Source organism: Pteropus alecto, unplaced genomic scaffold, assembly GCF_000325575.1.
Source record: "Pteropus alecto unplaced genomic scaffold, ASM32557v1 scaffold111, whole genome shotgun sequence".
NCBI lineage: Eukaryota > Metazoa > Chordata > Mammalia > Chiroptera > Pteropodidae > Pteropus > Pteropus alecto.
In genome coordinates this window covers 4,326,630-4,345,846 of record NW_006431915.1, presented here as the reverse complement: position 1 = coordinate 4,345,846, position 19,217 = coordinate 4,326,630, and the positions used below count along the sequence as shown (strand labels likewise).

The 19,217-nt window shown below is 43.5% G+C and overlaps 1 protein-coding gene across 1 annotated transcript in view; it reads left to right on the top strand.

Annotated features, from left to right (window-relative positions):
- EPB41L4B (erythrocyte membrane protein band 4.1 like 4B) overlaps window positions 1-19,217 on the top strand; it is a gene marked incomplete at its 5' end in the record, with an annotated part of 113,210 nt that overhangs the window by 36,144 nt on the left and 57,849 nt on the right. The window contains 10 exons of the mRNA XM_025041254.1: window positions 6,022-6,064; window positions 6,928-7,006; window positions 8,893-8,937; window positions 10,770-10,822; window positions 14,053-14,173; window positions 15,267-15,354; window positions 15,513-15,601; window positions 15,899-15,968; window positions 16,066-16,235; window positions 18,233-18,342. Coding sequence (XP_024897022.1) covers window positions 6,022-6,064; window positions 6,928-7,006; window positions 8,893-8,937; window positions 10,770-10,822; window positions 14,053-14,173; window positions 15,267-15,354; window positions 15,513-15,601; window positions 15,899-15,968; window positions 16,066-16,235; window positions 18,233-18,342 — 868 coding nt within the window. The remainder of the gene's footprint in view (window positions 1-6,021; window positions 6,065-6,927; window positions 7,007-8,892; window positions 8,938-10,769; window positions 10,823-14,052; window positions 14,174-15,266; window positions 15,355-15,512; window positions 15,602-15,898; window positions 15,969-16,065; window positions 16,236-18,232; window positions 18,343-19,217) is intronic.

Sequence of the window (19,217 nt, the reverse complement as noted above, 5' to 3'; positions counted from 1 at the left end):
TTGGCAAGTCTCTTAGTGAGTAGCGCAGCTCAACTCAAACCCAGTTTTTACGATTTCAGGTTTAACTGCTCTTTTCAACATACTATGCTCTCGAGCCTTATGTTTCCTCGCTGTTCACTAGAGGTGATGACATCTATTTCAGGGAAATTGAAGGGCTCCGTGAGTTAAGAGAGGAGAAAGGGTTTTGTAATCTGACATGGATGTGAGTCTCCCTCCCCTAGCTGGGCAGGCTGAAGCGGGGACCGGAAGTCATCACAGTGCCCAGAGGTGACATGCTGAGAAGGTTAGCTGGAACTTGCTAAGCTACTTTGCCTATGGGAAAAACCTTAGTAAAAGCCAGAGCCCTTTGGGGGGGTTCTCTGCGATGGTTTCTGGGGTATCATTGATTTTCTGAGGGCCTAGTACAATGGGATCGGTGGCAGGAGACTGGATGTTGTGGCACATGTGTTTCTGGGGAGAGTGGGGTAAAGGAGGGGGACCTTGAGGGCACAGTCCACTTGGCCATTGGCTTATTACTTCATAATCGAGGCTCCCACAAGGTTTGACACCCTCAGCCAGCCCCTGACATGCACATCAGAGGGCTGGCAGGGGAGGGCTCTTGGCACAGCTCTCGTCGAAACCAACTTCTGTCTCAGCTTCCTGCAAAGCGCCAAGCCTGGTTTCCATAGTGCCCTGCCCAGACCTGAAGCAAGGCCAAAGTCTACTGGCATCGCCTATTTTTAGCAGTTGGGGCCGGGGCCTCCCGTTTCCTTTTCCACGTCAAAGCCGGAAGACCACCGGGAGCCCTCTCTGTAGATCTCACTTTTGCACAGCTCCAAGCAGGGGCATGGCTTCTACTATTATGTGCCAAAGCTTTTTTCTGAGAACAGGGGCTCTGGCCTGCACCCACCCGGCTTCCTCACCGCCTGGTCAGATAGCTGCTGTTTACTGAGCCAGGCATAGCGCAGTGAAGGTTTTTCATAACTCACGTTTCACATTCATCAGTGATCCGTAAAGCTGGCCAGAGAGCAGACCCATTTTACAAATGATGAAGCTGAGACTCAGAGATATTAGGAACCTTGTAAAGGTTAAAGTAAGCGACAGAGTTAGCATTCAGAACCTAGTCTCATTCCAAAGCCCAGGACTTTCCACTGGTTTCATTGCATGTGGTAATGTGACACATACGCAGTGAAAGAACATTCAGTCAGTAGCTGTTCAGCATACTTTGGCTTGGAGCTTACTCAGTGCCCAGCTTTGTGATGCAGAAGCGAGCTGGACACTGTCCCTGCCTGCCACATTCTGGTGGGGCAGCCAGACAAGTGGTCCTTGGAATAGAATGGGTTCAGCCCTCCACTTGGGGACCCTGGAGGAGGACTGCCTAAGTATCCTGGATGAGATGAAGAATGTATCAAGGGAAGGGCGAACATGGGGTGCGTCACCGAGGAGGAGAGGACCCTGCCAGGTAGAGGAGCGGCAGGGATTTGGGGCAGGGGTCATCACAACCCCACCAAGCAGGAGCCTCCCTCCCCATCTCTGGGGCAGGTATTCTAGAGGGTGGGTGGGGCCATTGTAAGTTCATTCCTAAGCCCCTCTGAAAAGGGAGCATTTTATAGTGATACGTTTTATAGCAGGGACTCCAGAAAAGGTGATTTTGGCTTTTCTCTCAAGACTTGTGAGATGTTTTCCTTCTGGTCTTTGCAGTGTGGAATCAGGTAGATGGATGATAAGAAACCCAGGGCTGCAAGGTGAGGGTGGCACAGTCATGGGGGCTGCAAGTGAGGCTGAGTGCCAGAGGGACTATCGAGGCTTCACCCCGATGATTGCCTGGGATGTCATCGCCTTTGCCACTTGTGCGGACACTCCTGAGTGTTCTTACCATTTCAGATGTGTCTGGAGGGGAAGTAGGAGAGTGTGAACACTAATAGTGGGATGTGTCACCATAAGAGAAAAAATTTAAAACCCTTCCTCCTATTGAAATGGTTCATTGCAGTTTCCACAGACACTCAGCTGAGTCTTCAGACAGGGTGTGAGGGGTTAGCTCAATGCACAGATGAGGAAACAGGCTCAGGCGGGGGCCTTGCTCATGGCCATACACCAGGTGAGTGGCAGAGCGGGGACTTAAACTCTCATCTTCTGTCTCCTTCCATTTTAGTATAAAGAAGTATGAAATAGCTCAAGAAATACCTCGGGCCACCTAGCCACCTGTTTCTGAATGTTGGAGGGGCAAGTGTTTTCCTGCCCATGTGCAAATATTGGTGCTGAATGGGAAAGGGGGGCCTGTCGATAAAGGGGCCTCTGCAGTTGTTATAGATGGATCCCGAGGGAAACTTCAAGTAGCTGGTATAAATGGATTTTAGGGCTTCATTCTGACAACAGCGGAGGAGAGAACCCCACAGAGAAGGGATCTCAACCAGTGAGCAGAGAAGGCACTTCAACCAGTGTGGTGTGGGGACCCAGAGTGTCAGACACTCGACACAGCCAGTGTTAGAATCCTGCCTCCTCCTCATGCGTGGTCCTGGGCACGTCATGCGCCCTCTCCATGGCCACTTTCATCTGCACTGAGGCCTGAGAAAGTGATGCCTATGAAATGGTCCAGTGTATGTTTTTTTCTAACACCACCAAACAATTAATTCTGATACCGTCTACCTGGAGATAGCTTCAGATCCCACAGGTTAAGGGCTCAGTCTCATAAGACACCTCCCAAGTCACACATATACTTCTCATGTCAGTTGCAAGATTTTCGACAGTGACATTCTACAGCCAGCCTTATGTGTGTCATAGTTCCAGAACTGATGTACTGTTAGAACAGATGGGCTTTGCCAGATCATCTCACATCTTGATTTATGAGAAGGGTTTGCCAAATGGACTTGGATGAGAAATTCAGATCGGAAACCACCTTTCTAACACCCGTTAGAGGATTTGAGTTAAATGTCTCGCCCTCCGAACTCAGAAATGCACCTGTCTGTTTCCAGTGTCTGCTTTAATGGTCTGTTAAGAGAGCTAGAACCATTTGCCTTGGCCTTTGCTGACAGGCGGCCTGGCTATATTTAGCCAGGATGCAGGTGAACATCCAAGACAGGTCCTACTGCTACAAGCCTCCAATGAGTGTAGGCTATGATGTACTAAATGCCATGTGGGGCCTTAGTGCCCGAGTATTTGTGAGATGTTCTTGTGGGATAAACTACGAGTGAGCAGAATCTGGTCAGCTCCTGCGGCTAAGGAGAAAGTTAGGTCATTTTGAACTGATTGGATACAAAATAGGTTTTATGATCTCTCCTTTTAGGATGGTAACTGGTTTTCTTACTGCCGCTGATGCTGGCAAGCAAACCTGATCCGAACCTGACAGAGTCAAAGAGCTTTTAAAATGGAGCTGTTTCTGGTTCCTTTGTCAGCTTAGCCAGCCCCAGCCTTTTCACAGCCCTCCATCCTGGCAGGTCCTGCTCTGGGCAGGGCTCTGGGGCTGGTTGCTGGGCAGGAAGGATGGAGGCCAGCCTACATGGATAAGGAAGCTTCTTTAGAAGTATGGCCAGAGGGAAAAAGCAGTCTGCTGTCCATAGGAACATCTAGCCATGCATGATCTGTCTGTGAGTTCACACAGGCCATAGACATTTGGCTAATAAACCCTGAAATCATTTGAAATTTTACGGAGCTCAAATGACAGTTTTAAGAAGGGGTTGTAGATGTTTCAAGATTCCCAAGATCATTAGGTGTTTTTTCTAACACCACCTGGGTAGGAGAGGATGTAGGAAAATTTCAGCACTAAATATTTAATGGGTACACTGAGCTAATGCTCTGAGATTCTGTTTAATGGATCTTGGCCGGGACCTGGGTATTCGTGAGTGTAATGCTCAGCCAAGGTTGAAGACCGCTGCTAAGGAAAAAACACAGATTGGACTTGGATACCTGATGAGAGCTTGAGAATAGAGGGAGAGGAATGGTGGTTTTAAACTTGTTCTATTCAAAATATGATAAGGAGACTTGAGGCAGGAAAAAAATGAGAAAAGATCCTTGAAACTATGAGCCTCTGGGGCTAATAAGCTTAGAAAGCTTGTAGCAGGGAGAACTTTCTTTGCCTGGTAATGGTGAATTCATTTGAAAGAAAAACAGGTTTAGTCATAGCCATTAGCATGATACTTATTTTGTCAGGAAAGTACGGATTAGAGTATTTTCATCAAGTCTGTATCTGTTCTCTTCCCAGGGGCTAAGGTCCAGCATTTTCAGCCTGGTCGAGAGCAGCAGTGAGACCTAATTCTAATGAGACAAATTGATGATCAAAAACTGCCTAATAGGCAAACGATGAGTGAATGAATAAATGGAAGTGCTAACCTTGCCCACCCCTATGAAAATAATATTCTCATTAAGAGTAAAAAATTAGGCAGCAAAGTAAAAAAGAAAAAAGTAAACAGTAAAAGCGAATATCCAAAAATAACCTCTCTAAATCCTTTTGTACATATCTTGTTGGAAAATAATAATTTTGTATAAAGGGGATCCTACCTGATTTTTTTTTTTTTTCATCTGAATTGTATTGTGGCTCTCTTGCCACATCAATAAATATAGGCCCACATCAATTTTAAAGGCTGAATAGTATTTCATGATATGGATGAGCCACTTTTTGATCTGTCTTTGTCGATGGGGATTTAGGTCATTTCTAATTCAAAGCTATTATCAGAGAAAGCATCCCATACATGCGTACATGCTGAGATATGCATCCAGCTGTGGTGATCTACTTCTCTTATGACACAGCTGCTTAGCCAGGGAGCGGTGATGACAAAAGCCCACGTTCTCCCACTGCACAGCTCACAGCTTATTGTATTATACATCATCTGTTACTTGCTTTGTATTTCCTTATCCCCCTCCACCCACGCAGTAATAATGGGCTCTATGGTGAGGAGTAAAGTACACTGTACTAATTTAGTCCTGTCCTTTCTCATTGTTAGAATGTGCCGAGTTTGGATTGCCTCTGAGAGTATATTGACAGTCAGCAGAATGGCCTCTGATTCTGAACAGCTAGTGAGAAACCCACTCTGGCTGTGTCGTCCCAGCCGTTACTCTAACAGTGAAGTTCCGACATGTATCGAATTTACGTGAAGTGATGGGGAAAGTTCCTCATTGCCTCATTTTTAAAAAAATTATACTGAGCATCTGTTTATTTCTCAAGAATCTAATAAGGGCCCACTGGGTGCCATGCTCTACGCTCAGCACAGGAAACACGGAAATGATGACGGGCACCAAAGACCCAGTCCTCCGGGGCTTAGGTTCACATGGAAGGGCTCACAGTGTAATGATCCTAAGTGCCCTTTTCCGTAGAAGTGAAGCTGCCGAGGCTCATCAGGACTGTTGCATCAACAACTTTGACATTATAGAGAAACTTTCTCGTATGAGGGAAATGGTTTTATGATTTCCTTGGATGGATAAGACTGAAGTGTTTTTGTTTTTGTTTTTTTCCTGATGAAAACTAGAGGAAGTTGACTTGCCCTCGTTGATCAGAGCAAAAATGTCTCAGGCAAACCCCTGCCTGTCTTTTCATCTTCAGTGTGGGTCATTTTCCTGGCCAAAGAACAGGGGTCATGAGTTTCAGTTTTATAAGTTTAGAGTTTGGGGCGACAGAACTACAAAACCAGTGTGTGATCATTGTGGCTCATAGTCTTTACTAGACTAATACAGGCTTGGAATAATTGGAGAAGACTGATTATGACTTGAGAAACTCAGAAGAGGCAATGGTGGCTCCACTGACTAGAAGGGACTTTACAGACCAATTACTTAAAGGGTTTTAAGTTCTTTCAGGCTCCTCTTTAAAAGCTTATCGAAGCTATGGGCCCTCTCCCCAAAAGAAAATGCACTTACGTGCATAAGCACAGATTTTTTTATATATATATAGATCATCTCGAGCAGTTTGCAGATTCCCCAGCCTAATAACTCATGATCTGGTCTCATATCTAGTTTTATAGGTAGAGTTCCTGGGGTTTATGGAGGAGGATAACTCTGAGGTCTGTATATTCTTGCTGATAAAATATTCTTAAAGAAGCATTTTCTTTCTTTCAGCACTGGCTGGATCATTCCAAACCCATAAAAAAACAGATGAAAAGTAAGTAAGCAGAATTTAGCCTGCTCATTTATTTCTTTTATCGGAAAGTAAACTCCTTTGCCAATGTTTTGAGGTGTTCGTTTTTCATTACTACTTAGTAGCATTTTTTAAATAGAGTCAATTTTAAGTGGATGATTTTTAATTTCTTAAGGCTGGCCAAGTGTCAGAGTTTAAAATTTGAACAAGAGTTTTTAGTAGATGTTAAAAAACAGACTATGCTCTCATTTGAAATCAGACACACCTGCCAATGAGAACTGATTAATCCGCTATTCAGAAACATGGCTTTATACTTATTACATTCACTTTCTAATGAATAATAAAGTGGACTCAGAGAATGGGGGAGCAGGAGGGATCTTTGACAGTTGGGTCCAGCTCTGATTTTATAGGTATAGTAAACCACGTTCCTTCACTGTGCATGTGTGTGTGGTGGGGGTGGGGGGGGATAATTTTAAAAAATGTAACACTTTAAGGTATTTTTACTGTGTATTTAGATTACAGAACACTTGGCTATTTATGTGTCATTTTCCTTTAGCTCTCTTAGTATTTTGTAAAAAGTTAGTAACAGTTTGGAGCACCATGGCAATCAGAGGTAAAAGTAAAATGTCAGCTCTTAGTAATTCATCTGGATGATTATGGTTTTCTTCCAGATTGAGATTGTTAGCTAAGCCATCTTTGCCAACACAACCCATTTTAGTTTTCCAAACTAGGATTGAAAATAACTTGCTAGCTTTGTATGAGCTGTTGCGCCCTCCCGTTGTCGTGGTGAATGTGATAATAGGTTTAATGTGTTTTTCCTTTTGTCCATTCTGTGATCTTCAAAATTGGGGAAAAACATCTTCAACTTTCCATCTCCAAATGTTTAGTTGGACCTGCTTATGCTTTGCACTTTCGAGTTAAATATTATTCTTCAGAACCGAACAACCTTCGTGAAGAGTTTACAAGGTAGGACAAAATGCAAAACAAGATATCCCCCCTGTCCCGCCCCCCGTAACACTTGCCTGACTTATAATTTGGGTCTTCTAAATTGTGAGTGTGTCTCCCTTTTCATCTGCTGTCTTTATGTTCTGAGCAAGAGTCGTTAGCACTTTGCCTGTGCTTCTCTTTATATTCTTTTGAAAGTCTATGCTTTGCTTAATTTGATCTTTCTCTTAGTGAATCAGAATGAAAAAAATTTTTTCGTCACATTTCTGTTTGGTTGGACCTTGGGTGGTCTGGTTAGTTGTTCTCTGGTACTTTTATTTTTGTCTCATATACAAAAGGGGAAGGCAGGTTTTGGAAGAGCATGTCTCAGTCCAAAATTGCCATCTTATTATTTTAAGAGACGGCAAAATATTCCCGTGATTGTTACAGTATCAAAGTTGTTAGACTTTACGTTATCTTTCAGCCCTACTGAGTTTCTTTTGATTGTGTGCCGATATCTCCAGACTTCAGAAGCCGTGTTGAAGCAAGAGAGACTTAAAAACCATTTTAAGTGAGGAGTTTCCCTCCAGTCACCCTTTTATCAGTGAGATTCTCTGCCCAGCCCTGCCTGATGTCCGCAGGACCTCCTTGTCCTTGTCCGTTTGATGGATAGTAGTGGTGACGTGTAAGCTGCTGGGTGGTCCATGGAGGTGACCACTAGCTTGGAGATGACTGCCTAAATAACACTTTAAAGACTGCTTATCCTCCTTCCCTCCACTGGGCTTCTGTAGGAATTGGAAGTTCTGGCCGTGTCAGCACTGTGTCCTCCTTCATGGGAGTCCTCAGTTTAGTGGTGGTGAAGTCCCTGTCGCAGGCAGGAACATTCTGGAATATACCAGGATCTTCAGCCCCCTCCTTTAATTTCTGGGTCACCCACATCCTCCTATATCCATTCCACAGAGAGTGACTGTCGGCATTATTTTCAAAGTTCAAACAAATTCAATTATCCCAGTGTTCCCCTTCAGAGTCCTTTATGAAACATGCCGCTGCTCGCTGTCATCAAAGCCAGTGATTCTTAACCAGGGTGGTGTGAATCAGAAACACCTGGGAAGCTTTTTGAACAAATCAGATTCCTGGGGACCACTCTTATGTGTGAGATTCTGATTCAGTAGGTGTGGAGTGTGACGTGGGCAGCTTTGGTTTTTGCAAAGCACTGTAAGCGGTTCTGATGCCCACATCCCCCTGGTAAAAAAAAAAAAAAAAAAAAAAAATCCCTTATTTATACCAAGATGATTTTTTTTTTTTTTTTACCAAAGTGAACCACACTTATGTTATTTGCTGCCTTCTTCCCCCATTACCCCTGTAGCCACCAGCTGCAGTCCAATTCCGGGATTCGTGTGTGTATGTGCTTGCACATGTACAGTTTTTTTAGAAAGAGTCTGTGGTTAAACTGCATCAGAAAAAAAAAAGTGGTAATTAAGCTGTTGCTAACTACAATCAGCTATAAACTCTGCAACCTTTCTGGACTCCCTGGTGGGGCTGGCTAGCCAGGTCCCGTGGCTGCACCTGCCCCGTCCAGTCGGACACATTGCATGCCTGTGTGTGATGTGTGAGCGCCGTGTGCTGTGCTTGTTCTCTTCTGGAGCTGTGAGGGGGTTGTGGAGGCCATTACTGGACTGTGCTGTGTTCCATGTTCCATCCTCCAAGTATCTTGCAAGTTCCGTACATACACTCACCTTCCTAGCTAGGTTCTGGGACGCCTTCCCAGAGATTCAGGAGGAGATGCTTCCACCAAAGTTCTCATTTGCGTTGGACTCCCTTCTTACAATTCTGGGCTGCGTGTGGGGCGGGGTTCATGATGGGAAGATGGGGATTGGAAGTGGCTGGAAAAGAGTTACCCTCTGTTGACTTTTGTATATGTTTGTCAGGTACCTGTTTGTTTTACAACTCAGGCATGACATTCTTTCAGGAAAGTAAGTACGTTTTTGTTCTCTTAACTGGGAATAATCATAGTATATTTCTAAGTAATTCAGTGTTTTGTTTTTTAACTCTCTTACCCTTGTTCCCTTTTCAAAATTTAAAAAAAAAAAAAAAATACACCAGGCATTGTGAAGTGAGTCTAATACTTGTATCACTGTCATCATCATCTTATTTTAAATGATTACTATATGGCTTGAAGCATTTCCAAGAGCATTTAATATCTTAAGCGATGTGTATTTGGGAATAATTCTCTCCTTGATCACATCACTGCCCCATTCATAATGGCTTTTGTTGTTTTTGCAAGCAAGATACGTTATTAGTATGTATACACTTACAAGTATTTGAATAGTCAGAATGTCTCATTCATTCACCATCTGCATTTAAGTAATGTAAAAAGGTTATGTTCTGATTCTGATAGAAAGAGGTTCAGACATCTCATCTCATTTCCTTTGCTCCAATTAAAAGTGGTTTTTAAATACTAGGCCTTTGGCTACACAATGATTGTTGAGCACAAGAAGCATTGGCACTAAAGTGGTTGATTTCACATGTAATATTAATGTATTTTAAAGATATGAAATTTAACAGTCATAGCTTTTACAGTTGTATCATTTTTCAGCATATGTATTGACTATTTTACATGAAAAACTAGACTGAATCTAAAAAGCAATACCATATATTGAAAAGAATACATTTTGTTTTTGAATATAATCTGAAGGAAATTTAAAATGTGATTTCCAAATTTGCTGTCTCTCAATAGAATATGTGCTATAAAAATCTTAGTGGAAGGTATACCATAGAACAAGTAGATTGTACAGTGTATACATTTGCCTTATTCAACCATGCAGTACAGATCTTTGACCGATGTGTGTATTATGAATGTGTGTATTTTTATCTCTCCCCACCCCTTTCACCATACTGTGCTCCTCATATTAAAGGCTTCTTAACTCTAGTAAATGTCTTCGGTTTGGAAAAATATTAATAGCAGCATCTTGCATCTGTATAGTGCTTGGCAGTTTACGGGCACTTCAGCCTGATGTACTAACTTCAAAGCAGAATGGTGTTCTGGTCTCAGCACTGCCTCCTGCCAGCTGGATGACCTTGGGCAAGACCCTTGAACACTAAGTTCCTCCTCTCTAAAGGGGGTTGGGGGAGCACTGGAGACACTCATCCTAAGGTTTTGCAAACTCCATGCATTGACCAAATTGGATGATATGTATGAAAAGGCTTTGAAAACTATGAAGTGCTATAACAATGTATGTCATTAGTATTTTTCTAACAAAATTTGTAATATTAAGTATGAGTGAGGTCCTGATTTGTAGTAGTTATAATACACTTCTATGGCTGTGCCTCAGGTATACTTATTAGAATGCTTGAGTATATCCAGCTGTCCTGGTAATGTTAGATATTGTGTCTGTTCATTTTTATATTATGACCTCATTTCAAAAAAGATTTAAGGCATCTTGAAAAGACCCATGTACTATATAAGATGAAATAAGTTTAAAAATAATGCAAAGAGAAGGCTTTTCATTCTATTTCCCAAACTTCCCCATTTTTGTGAAATTTGGTAAAATTGCTCACAGGGTTAATAGAAATTCTACTTAGATTGGGTTATTGTACCATAAGATGAGAACTGACTTTGGGATTATGTAGTGTAAGCCAATTTGTTTGCATTCTTTAATGTGGGCAGCAAAAATAGAAACCACCAAGAAAATAATTATCTAACTATCACTACCTTTTGAAAAAATGACTTTAATGACATTTTGTATGGTTATTGGTATTAAGGTTCATATATAAAATTAATTTTTCTTTTTTCTTTTTTTTCAAGATTGAAATGCCCATATGAAACAGCTGTGGAATTAGCTGCTCTCTGTCTACAAGGTACATTATTATTCTTTAGTGGTAATTAGCGTTTTAATGTTATTGCTTTCATTTCAACAAATGAGTGACTGCTGGGTACCAGGCACAGTGCTCTACTTTGGGGATATGGATGAATATAATATGGTCTCCATCCTCAAATGACTTGCAGTCCCACGAGGACTACATGGCAGCACCACATACTCTGGATGTGCAGAGTACAGTGAAGATCCTTCAGGAATAGAGACCCATGGACAGCTAGGAAGAGAAAGGCCTGTGGGGGGATAAGTAGATAAAAAGAATCAAAGGAACCAAGGTACAAAGTATGTGCAGAGAGGTACCAGCGGTTGAGTGGTGTTGGAAGGTGAAGTTCAAGAAGCTGGATAGGTGGCACCTTGGACCCCATTTAAAGAGCATGGATTTCATGCTGTCAGCAATGGTGCCTTTGAAGGCTCTTAAGAGGTAGGCAGGCCTGGTCAGAAGCGCTTTTAAGAAAGGCTCCACTGACTGTGATGGGGAGAAGGGACTAGAGCAAGACCAAGATTGTGGCTAGGGGTGCAGTGAGGAGCCGTTGCTGTAATAAAAAGAAACTGACTAGGGCTGGGAGTTACACACACCCCAAAAAACAGCATTGGTGGTACAAGGAGAAGGACCTGATCATTAGACTTAAGACTTCAGAGAGGAGTCAGAGGTGACTTGTGGGCTGCTAACAAGAATAAGTGACAGAATGGATAGAAGAGTTGGGAGACATCTTTGTACGGTCCATTAACTGAGCGGTAGCTTTTTGAGTATGCAAATCTGGCTCCATGAGAGAGGTCAGGCCAGAAGCATTGACGGGGGATCATCAGCATGTGGGCGGGAATTAGATGGCGAGGGGTGTGCCTGCATGACTGTCAACGTTGACTGTTCCATCCATATGATGCACTTGTGGAATTTAAAATGCACAAGAAACATACTTGCCAAAGTCTCCAGCACTAATTAAGAGGATACTAATATGTAACTGCACATAAAGAATTTCGTCATTACATCAGATAGACATATGCCGTGAATTCGTTTACCAGGATGTTCATTGGCCTCCACAGAATAATGAATTATGATATATTCATTCATAATTACTAATGATTTTTGAATCATTAGTAATTTGAATCATAATAAGATTTGGCTTCTCACTTTTGTTATTTACCAGTTTTTGAAAGTTGATATAAGTCTTTTCAAATTATAAAATTAGTACACTCTTATTATAGAATATCAGAACAATAGCACAACAGACAACCAGACAGAAGGAAGTTGCCCACTGTCCTATGAGCCACAGACAACCCAAGTTTCTATGTATGAATTTTGAATGGAGTCTTTAAAGTGTAATTCTATTCAGAGTCATATACAAATTTTTTGTATGATTTTCTACTTGGTATTTTCAGTACACATATTTTCTTATATTTTTACTCACAAAGATGATTTTCAATGACTTCAGGCTACTTCCGTTCACTGATCCTTCCATTCCTTAGTCAGTTTTAGTTCTTATCTTCTAGGGGGGCTTGTTATATAGTAGGTGCTCAGTAAGTGAAGAACGAATTGAATGGAGTAGGAGAGGCACCCAAGAACTTTGGTTGAATGGGAAGCCTGTCCGTGAGGTTTGAAGGCACCGGTGGTAGAGGTGATGATATTGTTATCTGTAACTGTCTGTGCCAAATACAAAGCTAAGTGCTTCACATTCATATATTGCTAATACAGCAGTCCTTGTGGTGAGTGCCATAAGGATGTGTAATGGCTCAGGGAACTTGGAAATGGACTGTCCAATTTGGCCACGTACAGATTCCCCCAGCTTGTCAAAGAGCACCCACCCTAGAGTTTCTGAGTCTCATACCACCAGGCAATACATGTCAGGGTATAGTTAATGGGATGAAAGCATCCATGTCAGACCTGGGGCCCCCAATCCAGTGGAGAGGTTTCTTCCTAAGGCCATTGGCACAACATGCCAACCCCCATGTTGTCTTGAATGATTAGAGGACAAGGCTACCCAGGTTACCATATCACACCCCGTGTGATGAAGGCATTATCACACTCATAAATTCCAGCTGTAGTAGAGCCATATGTTTTGCCCCAGAGCCAAAGCAGACAAGAATATCCACTGTCTGTGAGCCCTTCCGGAAGAAATTACCCATTTGAGTTAGAAAATTACATTAATGTAATTTAAGATGGGGCGCAGCGATGTGTGTGTGTCATAATGAGACCTCCAGGGGACCTTGGTGCACGCTCAAATTTGAAAACCACTGTCATAGATCAGTGCTTTTCAAAGTAATGTGTGCACCAGCCACCTGGGCATCTTAAGAAAAAGCAGGTTTTGCTTCATGAATTCTGGGGTTGAGCCTGAGATTCTGCATTGTGAGAAGGCTTCTTGGTGACACTGATGCTGCTGATCCGTGGACCTCACCCACCCACCCCCCTTTGTGTAGCAAGGTATTAGAGGGACCTCTGGAGGGTCCCTTTTCATCCTGGGTTCTGCTTCCTGAGCTGCAGAGGTGGGGCCGGGGCAGGGAGAGTGGATTTTCTTATTTGTGTCCTGGAAGGATGGGGGCTCCTGTGTCCTCAGGCCCTCCATTCTGTGGGGGGCTTGGCGAGAGCAAGGATGTGAGCAAGGATGCGCAGTTCATTTGGGGCTTTTTGCTGGGATTGCCCGCGTGGCTGCTCCGCCTTGCTGCATGCCCTGCTCCCTCCCAGGTTCTGCCTGAGTTGCTGCAGTTGCTCCTGCAGCCTTCTCACCCCCTCCCCTCTCCCTCCCTCCCTCTCTCCCTCCCATCGTATTTTCCCCCTGGATTCTGCATGTACTGAATTCTCGATTGGTCCTCTCCAGCACTACAGACCCTGGAGTGCTGCCTGGACCCACCCTTAAAAAGAGCTTTGTTCAATGGATGTTTCCGGGCAGGTCCTCAGTCCTTGCAGTTGCATTTTATTGCACATTCAGGCTCTACCACTTCGTGGGGGAAATATAATCAGGGCCTCCCTGGATAGGGGAAATAGTCGGGAGAGAGACAGTGATAACTAAGATGATGGTGTTTCGGCCAATGGGAATGATTCTTGGTGATTCTGATGTACGTGTAGGTACAGAGTGGGGGTTAGATCCTCCTGAAAAGAGGGAGTTATACATGAGGGGTACCTGTGCTTTCTGACCATGCAAAATGCCTTTGGACCTGATTGCAGCGATGACGAAAAGCACTCAATGTCTCCTGTTTTTCTCCCTCTTATGAAACTTGCAGCGGAGCTTGGGGAGTGTGAGCTTCCAGAACACACACCAGAGCTTGTGTCTGAGTTTCGGTTCATTCCAAATCAGACAGAAGCGATGGAATTTGATATCTTCCAGAGATGGAATGAGTGCAGGTCCCTTGATGCTACCCGCTAGCATTCTCATATCTTTATTTGTAATATGTAAGCGTTTGCCAGATTCTTTGACCTACTGTAAAATTGCAGCTCTATCGCCTTACCTCTCTCCTGTGCTTCAGTCCTGTTTTTCCAAAGGCCCTTAGGACGTCTCTCTTTCCAGAGACGTACAGTGAGAACCAAAGCGTACTCCTGTTTCTGAATCACAGAGCCTGGTCCTGACTGGCTCGTTGCTGCCTGGGAGCCACTGCTCTCCTGGCCTCCCAAAGAAAGCAGGAGATGCTGCCTCGATATAGTCCACATACCTGGGTCTCTGTCCATGGTCTGAACTTCCGGAGTAAACCTTTTAGAAATACCATGTCGTCCTCTATAGGGACACTCGTGTTTGAGACCATGTGTTGTGTAGCATTGTATGTTAGGACATGTGGTCGCCACAGCTAAATCCAGCCCTGTCATTTATCCTTTGGCTTTTCCCTCTTTTCCCCCGTAGACACCCCAGTCTAACACTTTTATGCCGGGACTACTGGTGCCGCCTCCACTCACAGGTCTCCCAGACTTTAGCCTCTCGTCCCTCCCAGCCCATCTTCCCCAAAACTCTGCCTGTTCCAAGTCGTTCTTGGACCCAGAAACTTAGCTCGGTTTCCCGTCGTCCCTCAGTCATTCCGAAGGATGTACGACTTCTTCGAAAATGGAAAGTGACATTAGCGCATTCTTGTATCACATCGAAATAACATAGGAACGTGTAGCTGCAGAGTCATCTTGCCGCACGCCCTGCACACACCACCCCCCTGCAGGCAGCCATTGTTAGCTGTCAGTGGTACATCCGTGCAGCCTTTTTTTTTTTTTTTTAACATAGACATACCTGCATCTACACGCCGAAAAATTGTTTCCATAAATGTTCATATTTCATAAACAGAACTCTGCCATCTTTGTTCAATTAAGGGTCTGTTCTGGAGGTCTTTCCATGTTAATATAAATCGGGGTCCCCCATTCCTTTAATCGCTGCATAAAATCTCTTTGTGTGGCTGTGCCCTTCAGAATGCTATGAGTGTACGAGTTTCAGTTTACATGTATTTCCATTGGTTTTTCTAAGGGGAAAGAGCCCTGCCCAGGCGGAACTCTCCTATCTGAATAAAGCGAAGTGGCTGGAAATGTATGGGGTAGACATGCACGTTGTCAGGGTAAGCACTGTGTGTGTTTAAGTAATTGGGTCTCGCTGTGACTGAACAGTGTGTAAACATTGCGCAAACAAAGTAACATGGTGAGCAAACTGTTTTGCATTCTGCTCTGTGACGACCTGTTAGAACCTTCTACCGATTGTCACTTCGTTTATTTGTAGGGAAGAGATGGCTGTGAATATTCTCTTGGACTGACCCCGACAGGCATATTAATCTTTGAAGGAGCTAACAAAATAGGCTTATTCTTTTGGTAATTTAGTTTTGTCTAATATTAAAAATGTCTTTTCCTATTTTGTGGTGGAATTATATGTGATGGCTGATTATTGAGGGGTATTTGCAACACCCAGATTCATTTTAAAAACACACCGTTCTCTTGTATTTGTGGGTGTCTGGCAATGGCAATGAAACTTCTGGATATAATCACACTTAAATGAATGAATGATTTCTTTAGCAAATCTAAGCTTTAAAAGTAGAGAGGAATCTGCTGTCTGATGTGTGGCTAGTGTTCCTGCAGATTGTGCCGTTAAAACGTTTTCTCTCCAACCAGGCCTAAAATTACCAAAATGGATTTTAAGAAGAGCAAACTGACACTGGTGGTGGTGGAGGATGACGACCAGGTAAGCCTTGCGCCAGGTTCCCCGCCTTGCTGTGAGTAGCCCTTCGTCGCTGTCGCGAGCGCGCATGTAAACGGGCGCCCTGTGCTTCGCCGGTCAGGGCCGGGAGCAGGAGCACACGTTCGTCTTCCGGCTGGACAGCGCCAGGACCTGCAAGCACCTCTGGAAGTGCGCCGTGGAGCATCACGCGTTCTTCCGCCTGCGGACGCCGGGAAACAGCAAATCCAATAGGTCCGACTTTATCAGGCTGGGGTCTCGCTTCAGATTCAGGTAGGCGCCGTTTTTCGTGACGCGGTCACGAGTTCCGAAGGAGGAGGGTAGCTGCGATGGGTTTTTTGGGCAATGGAGCCGTGGGTCTGTGTCCAGACGTCCCGTCGCTGTTTCTTTCTTAAGATCTGACCTTTAGTCGAGTCACGGAAGCTCTTTTTGGCCTCTATTCTCCTTGATGAAATAAATGGGCACGATAATAATAAAATTATTAATAGCTGACATTAGACACTAGCCACATGTGGCTATTTAGATTCATTAATATCAAAGACATTTTTAAATGTAGTTTCTTAGTCTCGCTAACCACATTTCAAGTGTCCAGTACACACGAGGCAGGCTGCTGTCATGGTGGCCAGATCAGACAGAACAGAAGCATCGTTGTGGAAAGCTTGACCCACCCCACTGCACTAGAGAGAGCTTTTCGTGTACCATCTCGATCCTCACAGAAGATAGGTCCTCTGATTGTCCTCATTTGACAGATAAGGAAACTAGAGCCATGGGATTACATAATCTGCCCAAAGTCACAGCCAGTTCATGGTCGAGCCAAGGTTCAACCCCAGGCAGGCTGGGTCTTACATTTTAACCACTATTCTACTGTGTTTCACATGCCAATGTCAAGAAACTTGGTGACATTTAAGAATGAGAGCAGATGTCAACACATGTGTGAGTGATCCAGGGTAGGCTCAATAAATATTTGGGCCTGAAAATACAGAGAATGTCTTCTGATATATTTTTATGTATAACTCTGAGACCATGTCTCTCAAAGTACATGAAAATTCCCTGGTGTTTGTTAAAAATGAAGATTTATGACCTCATCTAAGGCCTTGGTAACTAGAATTTTTGGGTGCCCACATGTGCATGTACGAATAAGGCCCGAGAATGTGCATTTTAAATTCACTCCCAAAGTTGATTTCTGAGGCACGTTTACAGATCTGAGAATAGCTGTTGCAAGATCTAAGCCTTCACACGTTTCATAACCTCTACCCACACATGGCATGTCCTTGAACTCTGTTTAAAATGCCAAAAAAAATCTGCTCATTTCAAATTTATCTACTGTGCAAGGAAATGGCTGTGCACTTGTGTTTCAAGAATTATTTTGTCTGAATGTATTTTTAAATACTGCAAGGGAGGGGAAAAAAAACAAGTCCTTTCTGGGAATCGACTCAGGGTTCTGTGGAGGATGAAGAATGTCAGAACTACAAAGGTTAGCGGAGACATCGCACGGGTATGCTGTCTGCTCTAGTCAGAGTGAGGAGGGAAGGATTGTGTGGGTGGTTGCCAAGGCAGGTTTTTCTGTCCTAGGAGGAAACTCCCCCAGGATTTGGCCCAGACCAGGCTTCCTTCTGCTCCTTGAGGAGAAGCGTAAGAAGGAAGGGGAATTTGGAGTTGAGGTTGCCCCTTTGAGGCATTTAGGGCAGGTGGCAAGTGGCTCCTTCCATGTGATAAATCATAAGCCGAGTGTGGCTGGAATGAAGCAGTGACAGATCAGACAAAAACAGCGTGCCTCCTGGAAGCTGCAGCTGGGCAGCACGTTGGTCGAAACCCAGAAAGCCTTGGTGAAATAAACAATGTTTCCCTTGGCATAGCAAGGAAAGCCAGGGTTTAGTTAAGTGATCATTGATGACAGATTTTTAAGAGATTTAAATGTGTACATAATGTGTTTTAGGAAAGGTTTTTATATGGGCGAATCAGTGTTCTCTTAGGCACATATTCTAAGTGCTCGAACCTGCCCGGTTTGTGCAGCCAAGTGGCTGGAACCTAAATTGCAGGTTTTATTTGTCCTTTGATGGAAATACCTGCCCCTATGATAACAGCCCGGATTTGGCAAAGGTGATTTTATTCCCCAATGAAAGATGAAATTTCATGTGTGTCTTTACCAAACAAACCACGATAAGTTGAAATTGACATAGGAGCTCTTGGAAATAAAAGTTCGCTTTCAAATATGTATAATGTACTGTTATTCTGATATTAGTAACATGCAAAAAATATTTACTTTCCAGTGGGCGGACGGAATATCAAGCTACCCACGGCGCCCGGTTACGAAGAACCAGCACCTTTGAGAGGAAGCCTAGTAAACGCTATCCATCCCGGAGGCATTCGACATTCAAAGGTTGTGTGTTTTTCATTCGGCCTTAGAATTTTACATTATGGTTTAGTTGGCTTCATCCCCAAGGACCTTGGTAAAGCAGATTTTGAAGGAACTTCCTACTGTTCTGCTCTGTCATTCCAAACTTTTTATTTTTATTAATTTTTAACATTTATTTTTAATTATAGTTGACATATAATACTATATTAGCTTCAGGTGTACAACATGGCAATTCCGCATTTATATACCTTACAAAGCGATCACTGCCGTATAAGGCTCGTAACAATCTGTCACCATACAGAGTTATTACGATCTTATTGACTATATTTCCTATGCTATACATTACATTCCTATGACTTATAACTAGAAATTTATACTTCTTAATACCTTTCCCCTTTTCCACCCATCCACCATCCCCTCCCTTCTGGCAACCATCAGTTCTCTGTATCTCTGAGTTTTCCAAAGCCTTTTTTACAAAACCCAAAAACCTGGAGGATGCTTTTGATGTGAATTGGGCCACTTCTGCCATCTGCTGTCCTTAGTCTTTCCCATTGGATATGTTCAATTTCTTCTCCCCCCTTTTCACTTTTCTTCTGTACCTGTTCATTTCTTTTGGACCAGGGACCTCAGGAATATCATAGGCAAACGCCTTTCTTACCTATGGAAGATGATACTGTGTCTTAGAGGGAAAAACAGTCCCTTCTTTCTTCCGTCTTACAATTTCAAGCTAGGACATCAGTCTCATGCTAACCAGAATTTTGACCACACACAAGCAGATGTTAAATATCCAGACTCAGGTCCCATGGGCAGTCCAAACACACCCTGCCCTTAAATTTAGCCTGGCCCTGGATGCCTGCCCGCCCACCCGCCTCCCCGGAGCTCTCCGAGCCTTGTCTGTC